The following is a 10,728-nucleotide window of genomic DNA, read 5'->3' on the forward strand; positions in this document are numbered from 1 at the left end:
GTGGGGGCTGGGGAGCAGACACCAGGCCCAGGGCTCTCGGGCCTCCCCCGCAATCACCCGATGTCGCTGGCAGAAAGCCTACTGCTGCCCGCTGGCCATAGGCCCAGATGCCAGCCTTTTATTTTATTTTAAATATTTTTATTGATTTCAGAGAGGGAGAGGGAGAAACACCAATGGTGTGAATCATTGGTCGGCTGCCTCCTGCACGCCCCACCCAGGGGCTCGAGCCTGCAACCCAGGCATGTGCCCTGACCGGAATCAAACCCGGGACCCTTCAGTCTGCAGGCCGACGCCCTGTCCACTGAGCCACACCAGCCGGGGCAGAAGGCGCTGCAGGCGGACTGGCACGTGCTTCTTGGCTGACCTCGCCCTGCAGAGCCCAGGGGGCCGGACACAGCGGCGCTTTCCCACGCAGATCAGTGCCGTGCACGCTTCCTTCTGAGTGCGGACCAGCCGCGCCTGTGAGCACCTGGCTTCCTCCCCAGCTGCCCAGAGGCCGCCCTGCCCGGCCCCACCGGGACGCTGATCCTTCCTGAGGCGGCTGATTCCAGCGACGGGACCCTGGGGCCCAGCCAGGGCTGAGCGGCTGGGAAAACCCGGAACCTGGGTGCCCCTCCTCGGGCCTGGCCCACAGCCCCCGCCCATGGGGTGCCCTCCCCGCCTGACTGCCTCCTCCACGCCTCGCTCCAGACATCTAACGCCAGTTCCCACTTTGGGACGTAAGAAGAGTCAGGAGCCAGGGCCGCGGCCCCCTGGCGCCCACCAGCCACAGCAGAGCCGGGTGCTGGGCAAACGAGTCTTTATTCCTGAAGCTGAAAGCATCCCGCCCACCCCGGCCCGGCCAGGGCCCAGCCCAGGCCGACAGCACTGCGTCTGGAGTCAGGCCCTCCATCCCTGAGTTGCGTGTGTGCACGTGCGTGAGCGCGCGGAGGGGACTCCCGAGTGACATCCGGGGCAGCGCAGGCGTGGGGGTCCTCGCAGCCCGGCACAGCCTCCGGGGGCGGGCCGTCTCCGCAGGCGGCAGCGGGGTCAGAGCTTGGTAACCTAGCGGGCAGCGGAGGGCAGCGCCGTCAGTTACCGAGGGCACACGCCGCCTCCTCCGTCTCAAGGCAGGAGGGAGGGGAAGCGGGGGGTCCACTGCGCCAGAGGCACCGGGAAGGCTGGACCCCCCCGAGCTGGGGTCAGGGTGGGGACGAGCAGTAAGCAGGCAGGCTCAGCGGCCGGGGGCCAGCTCACCAGGACCGGGCTGGCAGGGCCGGACCGCGGGTGCTGGCGGGCGAAGAGGACGGCGTCGTGGACGGAGGCGAAGAGGTGCTGCTTCGAGATGGACGCGTCGAAGAAGTGCCCGGCCTCCAGCTGGGTGACCACGGGCGCTGTGGGCGAGGCAGGTCTCTCCTGACTCCCACCCCGGCGGCGGCGGCGGCTGAGCCTGCGTCACTCGTGACCCTCGACCCCTGCCTTCCCGGAGAAGCCTCCTTTTTCCTGGAGCCCCGCCCTCTTCCCAAACCACTCGGGTCCCCACCCCACGCACCTTGGCAGCCGGCCACGTACACCTCCACCTCGATCTCCCGGAAGTCGCGGAAAATCTGAAGCGGGAAAGGGGCCGTGTTCAGTGGGGGCCGGGAGTGGGGGTTCCGAGGGAGGATGGGGGGCTGGGGTCAGAGGGCTCCTAGAGCTGGTCACGGGGTCGGGAGAGGCTGCGGGGCCTTGTCCCCCCGCCCCGGCGCCCCGGCCCTTACGTTCTTCAGGCTCTTGATGCACACGGTGTCCACGAAGGAGAGGGCGCTCAGGTCCAGCACGAGGCTGTGGAAGGCGGGCGGGGGCAGGCCCAGGCCCTTCAGCGTGCACCCGCCCGGGGCCTGCGCGCCGTCCTGCCCGCTGGCCGCCGGCTCCGCTGGTTCAGGCTCCGTGCTCACCTGCTGGGGAGCCGGACACCGTGCAGGCCGCCCGGGGTGAGGGCAGGGGACCGCACAGACACGCAGGGACACGGGCAGATGCGGGACAAGCATGAAGCACCCACACATACGGCGTGTGCAGGGGACACATGGCATGGACATGGATGCAGACAGGAGGGACACGGGGACACACAGGAGAGGGCACCCCGTGACACGCATGTCCTGTTACCTCCTGGGCGCGGGCTTACGTGGGACGCTTGAGAAGGGAGGTGCTGGGGGACCGTGTCCCCCCTCAGGCAGGGCGGAGGGGGCTGAGAGACAGACCCCACACCCCCCCGCACCCCTGCCCGCGTCTAAGGGAGCTGGGCATCCCCTTTGACCCCTCGTCTTCCCCACACACCCTCCCCCTCCCCCTCTACCCGAGCACAGGCTGTGGGGCCTCGATCAGAGAGGAAGCCACAGCAGAACCCTATGGCCTAGCGCCGGGGACCCCTCCACAGAGCACCCACCCAGCGCCCCGTTCCTCCGCCCCCACAGGCACCGGAACTGAGGCAGGCCCATGGCTTCCCCCGCGGGGCACGCCCCCATCCCTGCAGCTCCTGGCTGCTCCCCGCAGCCTCACCTGGGCCTTGGGGCCATCCGCATCGTGGCTCTTGACGGCACCGTCACTGATGTTGACTTCGATGGGGACGGAAGTGCCCGTGGAGGCAGCGGCCTGGGGCGGGGCAGGGGGACAGGGGAGTCACCCCAGCAGCTGGCCGCGGCCTGGCGCTGACCTCGGGCTTTGGGCAGGAGGCGGGATGCTGACCAGCCCTGAACGCCGCACTGGGAGAGGGCTGGGCGGCTCGGCTGCCAGGGGCCCAGAGCTGGGGAAACAAAGCCCCCCCGCCGAGGAGCAGGGGTCAGGGAAGAGGGGGTCAGACAGGAGCCGGGCCGGAGCCGGCGGGAGCGGGGGCAGGGCGGGGCGGCGGCCACGGGTCCCTGCCTGTTGCTGGGGCTTCTCCTTCTGCAGGCGCTTCAGCCTCAGCTCCTGCTTCCGGAGTAGCTTCTTCTTCCGGGAGATGAGGTGGTCAACGTCCACGCCGCACTAGGGGCAAAGGTCGCACTAGGGGCAAAGGCCGCACCAGAGGCAAAGGCCGCACCAGAGGCAAAGGCCGCACTAGGGGCAAAGGGCGGGGGCGGGGGCACCGGGAGGGGTGTGGGCGCCCTGGGAGGCGAGGCCCCTCTGACCTGACCTGGGCCCAGCCTCACCCTCTGCTTGAGCGCGTCGCTGTAGAGGTCAGCGTTGGCGAAGTACACGGTGGCCGAGGAGCGGAAGACCTTCACGCCCGGGACCTCCCTGGCCTGGGGGAGGGTCACGGGGTGGCTGAGCCCTCTCCCGGGCGGCATCTCCTCCTGCCTCTCCTGCCCTGTGCGCCCCCGTGCCTCCCCCCAACCCTCTGCTCCCCAGCCAGCGGGGGCCCAGCCTGCGGCCTGTGCCACCCTGATCCTCGTCCTGCTCCTGCCCTCTGCCCAGGCCTCCCCGTGGGCCCTCCCCTGGCCCTGTGGTCTGTCCTCCACAAGCTGCGTGCCGGCCTTCCCCAGCTGCCACCACGCAGGCCCAGGCCAGGTCTCTGCTGGGCTCAGCCCTGCTCAGTGTGCCCGCCCCTCCCTTTCCATCTGGCTGAGCGGCTTGCGCGTCCTCCCCTCGCTCTGCCTGGTCCTATGTGCTCGGCCCCCAAGGCTCCACGTCGGGGGTCGGCTGGTTCCTCCCTGAGCCCCTCTCTGTGCCGGGCACTTGGCCTGGGACTGCTCAGGAGATCAGGGAATGACCTCCCGGGGCCAGCACCCTGCCCTCGCACATCCTGGCCCAGCACTGCCTGCAGGACCGGCTGGTGCCGCTGGCTGACCCCGAGGCCCAGGCCCAGCTCCGTCCCTGGTCCTCCGGCCCTTCCCAGCCCCTCGAACGCTGGGTGGGGGTCACAGACCCAAACGCCTCCCTTGAAACTCCAAGGACCAAAGTGTCCTTGTCGGGAGGAAGGGACTCACAAAGGCCCATTGTGCCTCGGCCCCCACCCCCCGCCCCCGCCGCTCCCTCGGCCCTCACCTCCGAGTACTCTGCCACGTCTCTGTAAACATCTGTGTCTGGAATCTGCCCCAGGACAGAATAGTGGGGCCTGTGGAGAGATCGCGCGCGAGTCGGGGAGCGCATGAGCGGGGGACGAGGAAGAACAAAGAGCCTGGGTCACCCCAAGATGTGGGGAGCCGGGGGGAGCCATGCGGATCTCACCCTCACAGTGGGAGGCGGGACGGGGGACTCACCGCTGCGTGCGGACCACCACGAGCAGCAGGGAGAAGGCGACCGCCACGGCCAGGCCCAGGTCCAGGTTCAGCAGGATGGTGGCCACGAAGGTCACCAGCCAGATGAGCTGGAAACAGGGGCGCCAGGGGTCACGGGGCCCGCGGGGTCACAGGGCCCGCGGGGTGCTGGGGCCCCAGCCGCTCACCAGGTCCACGCGGTTCGCCTCCCACAGGGTGCAGACGTCCCTGAACTGCAGGAGCATGCCCTTCAGGTTCACGATGATGGTGGCCGCCAGGACAGCCTGTGGGGGGTGGGGCGGGGGCTGTCACGACTGGGCCGCCTGGAGGCTGACAGCCTGGCCCCGGGCAGGAGCCGCCAAGCCCCGGGGCATCACCCACGCCACCCCTGAGCCTGACCACTTGGGTCTGACTCTGTCTCACCCCCGAGATCTCACCTGGGACCTGACCGGCTGATCTGAGCCCAGGGCCTGGCCAAGGCCTCACGCCTGTCTGGGTGTGGGTGTGGGTGTGGGTGGGGTGTGGGTGGGGCTCACCTTGGGCAGGTCTCGGAAGAGCTCCCCAAGTTTGAGGATGATGATGAGGATGAAGAGGGAGGAGACGGCTCCGGCCACCTGGGGGTCAGAGTGAGCGGGCGGGGTCACCAGCTCGGTCTGTGTGCAGAGGCTCAGTCCCGCCCGCGCCCGCCCGCGCCCACCTGCGTGTTGCCGCCGGCGCTCTCCTGGACGAGGCTCCGGGACATGGAGCAGCTCACGGGGAAGCACTGGAAGACGCCCCCGACGAGGTTGCTGAGGCCCAGAGCCACCAGCTCCTGGGGGGCAGGGAGGTGGTGTCACCAGCGGTGCCCGTCCCGGCCTATACACCCCCCACCACCCCCCCCCCCCGCCATCCCCGCTCAAGAGCCCCAAGGACTGGCCTGCTGCCCCGTGTCCGCTCTCCACCCTCAGCCCCACGTGGTCCCACCTCCCTCCCTCCCCAGGCCCTGGCGTCTCTTGTAACCAGTTTGCTCCTTCGTGTCCCCGTCCCACCCCCACACCTGGTTGCTGTCCACCCGGTAGCCATGCTTCAGGGCAAAGATCTTCCCCAGCGAGATGGCGATGGCGAACCCCACCACGGCGATGGCGAAGGCGTTGCCCACGAGCCTGGGAGCTAGGCTGGGGGCCACGGGGGGCACCAGCCTGTGAGGGGCATCCGTGAGGCCAGAGGAAGGCGCCGCCTGGCCCGGCCTTCCCTGACCGCCAGGGGCCGGAGCTCACCCTGCAGGGATGCTGCCCACGACATCCACCCCGAACCGCGGCTGGAGGCCCACGCCGTAGGAGATGGCCGTGGCCCCTATGAGCTGCGGGGACAGAGGCGGGAGGGGGCTGGCACTGCTGCCGGGGAGTCGGTGAGAGGGGAGGTGGACAGGGCTGCGGGGAGGAGGTGCTGTTGCGAGGGAGCCTGCCGACGCGGGGCCTCCTGCGGGGTCCCCCCACCCCCGGACCTCTCACCGGTGCCACCCAGTGGGGCTTTAATCCCGGGGGTGCCCACAGGGTGCGGCCTGGCGCGCCCCTCGCCCCGTTCCCAGGAGCCGAACCGTGAGCAGCTCCCCGGGGATCGGCAGGGGCAGGTGTCGCTTCAGCTTGTCGTTCAGCAGCTTCACGGCCACGAGCACCAGCCCGGCCACGGCGGCCGTGACCACGGCGCCCACCACGCTCTGGCGCAGCTTCCAGCCGACCTCCAGCAGTGTCTGAAGGGAGGCGGGGTCACGCCAGCCCTCAGGGTCACGGGCGCCACCCCGTCCCCCTGCCGCCCTCACTCACATAGATGAGGGACAGCGGCCCAGAGAAGCTGCTCAGCTGGAGGCCGAACACGTACTTGAGCTGCGAGACGAAGACGTGCACGGCGGCGGCCGTGGTGTAGCCGCGGACCAGCGGCTCGGACAGGTAGGTGACCACGAAGCCGAAGTGCACCAGGCCCAGCGCCACCTGCGGGTCGGCCACGGCGGTCAGCGGGGACAGGGGTCCTGGGGGTGGCCGGACCAGCGTCCAGGGCAGGAGGGATCGGATGGGGGTGCGATGAGGAGGACCGCGAGGGCCAGACGCTCAGGGGAACTGGTGGGGGGCCGAGGGGGGTGGGCGGAGGGGCGGGCGGCGGGGGACACGCTCCTGACGCTCCGCACCTGGAAGAGGCCGACCAGGACGCTGAGAGAGGAGGCCAGCCTCACCCGTGCGGCGTCCCTGGCCTTGACGTCGGTGGAGTTCCCGGCCTGCATGAAGACCTCATCCGGGGCCAGGGCTTCCGTCACGCTGCCCACCATCACGGACATGACAGCAAAGGTGCCTGCAGGGACAGGCACGTCCCATGGGGCGCGGACGCCGTCCCGCCGGGAGCCCTGGCCTGAAGGGCGAGGCGGGCGACACCAGCTCTAGACAGATGTCCCCAGACTCCACTGTGCAGCGGAGGCCGTGCGGGGCGTCGGGTGGGAGCCTGGCTCCGGGGCTCCGGGGGCTGGACGTGCTGGCCCTGCGCCCTCTGCCTTGCCCCTCCCCGCCCCCCGTGCCCACGGCTCAGGCAGGGCAGGAGGCTCCCAGGCCCCAGCCTGCCCAGGAATGACCCTCAGGCCGTCTCTCAGCTGCCCCGACCAGTGCTGCCCTCCTCCCAGCTCCGGGCCCTGCTCGGCCCTCCCGCACCCTGGCTGGGCCTGGCTCCACTCACCCACCGAGATGTGCCGGGAGGTGCCAAACAGGAAGTAGATAAAGACAGGGTAGAAGGAGCTGTAGAGGCCGAACACGGGGGGCAGCCCCGCCAGCAGGGCGTAGGCCAGGCCTGCGGGGGGGGGGGGGGGGGCACGTGGGTTTGGAGGCTGAGCCTCGGAAGACGGAAGACGAGGAAATCCCAGCACCAGGTCAGGGGCCCCGGCCTCAGGGCCATTTTTTGTTGAATATGTGTTGATTGACTTCAGAGAGGAAGGGGGAGGGAGGAGGGAGACGGAAACATCCATGAGAAGCATCCATGGTGGAAGAGAAGCACTGATCGGCTGCCTCCCACATGCCCCCCCACTGGAGATAGAGCCCACACCAGGCACGTGCCCTGGATCGGAATCGAACCCAGGACCCTTCAGTCCACAGACTGACGCTCTATCCACTGAGCCAAACTGGCTTAAGGCTAGGGTTATATTTTTTTTTTTGGGGGGGGGAGGTTTCCAGGCCAGGGTCACCCCCCGAAGGCTGAGGGTGCAGCTCCGAGGCAGGGCCTCACCCTGTGGCAGCTGCATGATGGCCACACTCAGGCCGGACAGCAGGTCGCCCAGGAGCCACTCTCGCACCGGGTACCGGGGCAGCCAGGCCACGACGGGCAGGTGCTTCAGCAGCAGGGCTCGGGCCCGGGCCCCGGAGCACCTGGGGACACGGGGTCGGTATCAAGCACGGGGGCTGCCCAAGTCCCGCCAGGGACCCTCCCCCATCCTCAGCCTTACTGCAGAGAGGTTCGCCACGGGCGGGTCCGGGGTGCTGGGCCCCAGCGTCCCAGCTCCTCCAGCTGCTCCTGGTTCAGCAGCGGCCGCTCCACACGGTAGTCGCGCCTCCTCAACTCCATTGCGGCCAGCAGTCCTGGGTGCCCCTCCGTCTGGGGCGGCGAGACCAGACACTGTGAGAGCACCCCTGGCCCGACCCCCACACCTCCCCGTCGGACCAGAGCGTCGCCCCTCTGACTTCTCCAGGCCCCGAGACCCCGTGGGTCCAACCTCCAGTTGGCCCCGTGCCCGTGCGTGGCAGGGGTAGTCCCCGAACCTTGGCTGCTCGAGCCTCTTCCTGGGCCAAAGTCCCCTCCAGAGACAGCGGGATGAGCAGAGGCCACACCTCCAGCCCCGGAGTCTGCTCAGCCCGTCGCCCCCAGCCCAGGTCCCAGCCTCCTCCCCTGGGCCCCTAGGCCTCCCCCAGACAAGCTCTGCGCAGGCCGAGTCCTCCCTCTCCCAGCTGCCCCCGGAGCCCCCGCGGCTGGCTGGGAGCCCAGACAGGAAGGACCCAGCACCGGGGATCTGGTGTTCAGGCACCCCCCCTCTTCAGAGGAGCCCTCCCCGCAAGGGAAGGAAGCTCCCCCCGGAAGTGGGGGCCTCCCCAGGCAGGGACAGCCTGGCCCGCAGGGACGTTTCACCAGCCAGGCGCCTCTGTCCTGGGGAGAGTCTGACCCCCCAGTTCCCACCAGGAGAGGGCTTCTCACCTGGGGGGGCTCTCTCCTAGAGGGGGGGCTCTCACCTGGATCTAGAGCTCACCTGGAAGAGGCGCTATTAGAGGGGGTTCGCTAGACCTGCCAGAAGCTCCCAGCAGCTGGGGAAGTTTCACGCGGGGACGGTCCACCCCTGGGGAAGCGCTCACCCGGGAAGAGAGCTCTCCCCGGCCCGGAAGGCCGCTCTGACCCCGGGGAGGGTCCCCCTCGGAGCGGGCACTCACCGGGAAAGGCCTGTGCCCCGGGCGCCCGGACGATCGGAGGAGGGAGGGAGCGAGCGGCGCTCACACTCGGAGATCTTTGAGCCCCGCGCCCTCCGCCTGAGTCACTCGGGTCTTCCCCACGCGGGCTGGGCCGGCGCCTGCAGGCGGGGCCGACACCCTTGGCCCCTCCTTCGGGGAGAGCTCGGCGGCCCGAACCCCAGCGCTCGGGACCGGGCCAGGGGCCCAGCTGGTGGGCCCGGCCTCCCCACGGACTCGCTGCAGCGCCCTCCCGGCACCGACGCGCCCCGCGCGCCCCTCCCGGGCGGGCTCCAGGGCACGGCGCCGCCGGCAGCCCCTCGCGGGCCCTCGAGGCCGGGGTCCCGGGCGCCCGCCCCCTCCCTCGCTGCAGCGGGGACGCTGCCCGCAGGGAACCGGCGAGAGCAGGGACGCGGGGCTGTGCAGGCGGGAAATGGCTGCTCCCGACGCGGCGGCGCCCCCCCGAGCGACCCCACGCCGGCGCCGCGCGGACACCGGGACCGGCCGCGCCCCGCACTCACCCCGCCGCCGCCGCCAGCCGCCGGCCGCTCCAGCCACGCGGGCCGAGGCCGCTACGGGCCGGGAGGCGGGGCCGGGAGGCGGGTAAGGGCTGCAGCGCGCGCCGGGGAGCCAATCCCCGGGCAGGACGGCGAAGGCTCGGACCAATCAGCGTGCCTGGGCGGGGCCTCGGCGGGGCTCCCTGGGCGGGGCGGGCCCCGCGGGGGGAGATTTAACTCCTTCGCCGCCGCGGCCCGGCTCGGGCGCTCCGCGGGGCCCGCCCTCCTGCCCGCGCGGGGGGTCTGCAGACCTGGGCCCGCGGCCCGGCTCCTGATGGGACAGGGCCGGTGCCAGGCCCTGGCTCCGTGGGGAGGGCCCCCGTGGAATAGGGAAGGAACCCCCCGAGGCCGGACCAGTGACCCCCCAGCCTTCACCCTCCGTGGGGCCGCTCGTGCCTCTGCCCTGAGGCCGGCCTGTCTCTGAGACGGAAGCCTCCCTTCAACTGTGGACAGACACCCAGACCTGAAGTGAGGCTCCCCCCCAAGCCCAGCCCGGGAATCCTGCCCCCGCCCCTGCCCCGCCCCCCCCCGCCCCAGGTGTCTGCGCGGGTCGTGGATGGCCCCACGGCTCCAAAGGGGCCGGTGCTGTCCACGGGCTGACGGTCAGCAAGGGCGGCTCCTGGAGTTGTCCTGCCCCAGGCCAGGGCAAATGTCGGCCATCCTGCCTGCCGCCTGCCCGAGGCGGGGTTCCCTGCGCCCTTACGTGGGGCCCCAATCACAAGGTGAGGCCAGAATTGAGGGCAAAGGGGATGGGAACTCCCCCATGGAACGGGGTAAAAATAGCGGAGCGGTCTCAGAGGAAGGCCCTGCTCAGGTTTCTCCCAGGTCAGCCTGGCTGCCGCTCAGAGCCGCCTCCTGCCCACCGGCAAGACACCAGCGGCCTGGCCGCCCCTTGGCTGGAGCCTGTCCTGATCACCAAGGGCGCAGTTCCATCCCTGGTCAGGGCCCTGGCTGGTGTGGCTCAGTGGATAGAGCCTCGGCCTGTGGACTGAAGGATCCTGGGTTCGATTCCTGGTCAGGGAACATGCCCAGGGTTGTGGGCTCGATCCCCAGTAGGGGGCGAGCAGGAGGCAGCTGATCCATGATTCTCTCGCATCATAGATGTTTCTATCTCCCTTTCCCTTCCTCTCGGAAATCAATAAAAAAATAAAAAAGCAACCAATGAGTGCATACGTGGGACAACAAATTGATTTATCTCCCTTCCTCTCTCTAAAACCAATACATTTTTAAGCAAGAGAGAGACAATAACCATTTTCTATAGAAGTTTATTCCCAAAACAGAGCGCGGCTTCACGGAACAATGTACACAGACAGGAAGAGGGCCACGGGCTGAGGGGGCGCCCCCAGAGAGGGGCATCTACAGGACCTAGGACAGAGCAAGGACAAGCCCTCCCCACAGCGGACCCCGCAGCCCTGGGAGGGCTGGGCCACTCTGGTCCGGAGAGCGGGGATTTGGCACCAGTCAGCAAAGTAGAATCTTTATTCTCCTTGGAAACTGCCCCCCAAGAGTATCCGTGCAGGAGGGGACTGTGCC

At 69.6% G+C, this 10,728-nt stretch overlaps 1 protein-coding gene across 1 annotated transcript; it reads right to left on the reverse strand.

Annotated features, from left to right (window-relative positions):
- Positions 1 to 941: 941 nt before the first annotated feature.
- Positions 942 to 9,203, reverse strand: SLC26A6 (solute carrier family 26 member 6). The gene is made up of 21 exons (XM_054729659.1): positions 9,160 to 9,203; positions 7,651 to 7,799; positions 7,434 to 7,573; positions 6,891 to 7,001; positions 6,355 to 6,515; positions 5,996 to 6,160; positions 5,770 to 5,922; positions 5,450 to 5,532; positions 5,230 to 5,371; positions 4,891 to 5,004; positions 4,730 to 4,807; positions 4,382 to 4,477; positions 4,197 to 4,303; positions 3,982 to 4,051; positions 3,147 to 3,239; positions 2,881 to 2,982; positions 2,518 to 2,610; positions 1,740 to 1,916; positions 1,532 to 1,586; positions 1,237 to 1,373; positions 942 to 1,044 (listed from the first exon to the last, which is right to left on the reverse strand). Exons 2-21 carry the CDS (start codon positions 7,767 to 7,769, stop codon positions 1,030 to 1,032), a joined length of 2,211 nt encoding a protein of 736 aa, XP_054585634.1. The 5' UTR covers positions 7,770 to 7,799; positions 9,160 to 9,203; the 3' UTR covers positions 942 to 1,029.
- Positions 9,204 to 10,728: the final 1,525 nt, after the last annotated feature.

Source organism: Eptesicus fuscus, chromosome 18 (assembly GCF_027574615.1).
Source record: "Eptesicus fuscus isolate TK198812 chromosome 18, DD_ASM_mEF_20220401, whole genome shotgun sequence".
Classification (NCBI taxonomy): Eukaryota; Metazoa; Chordata; class Mammalia; order Chiroptera; family Vespertilionidae; genus Eptesicus; species Eptesicus fuscus.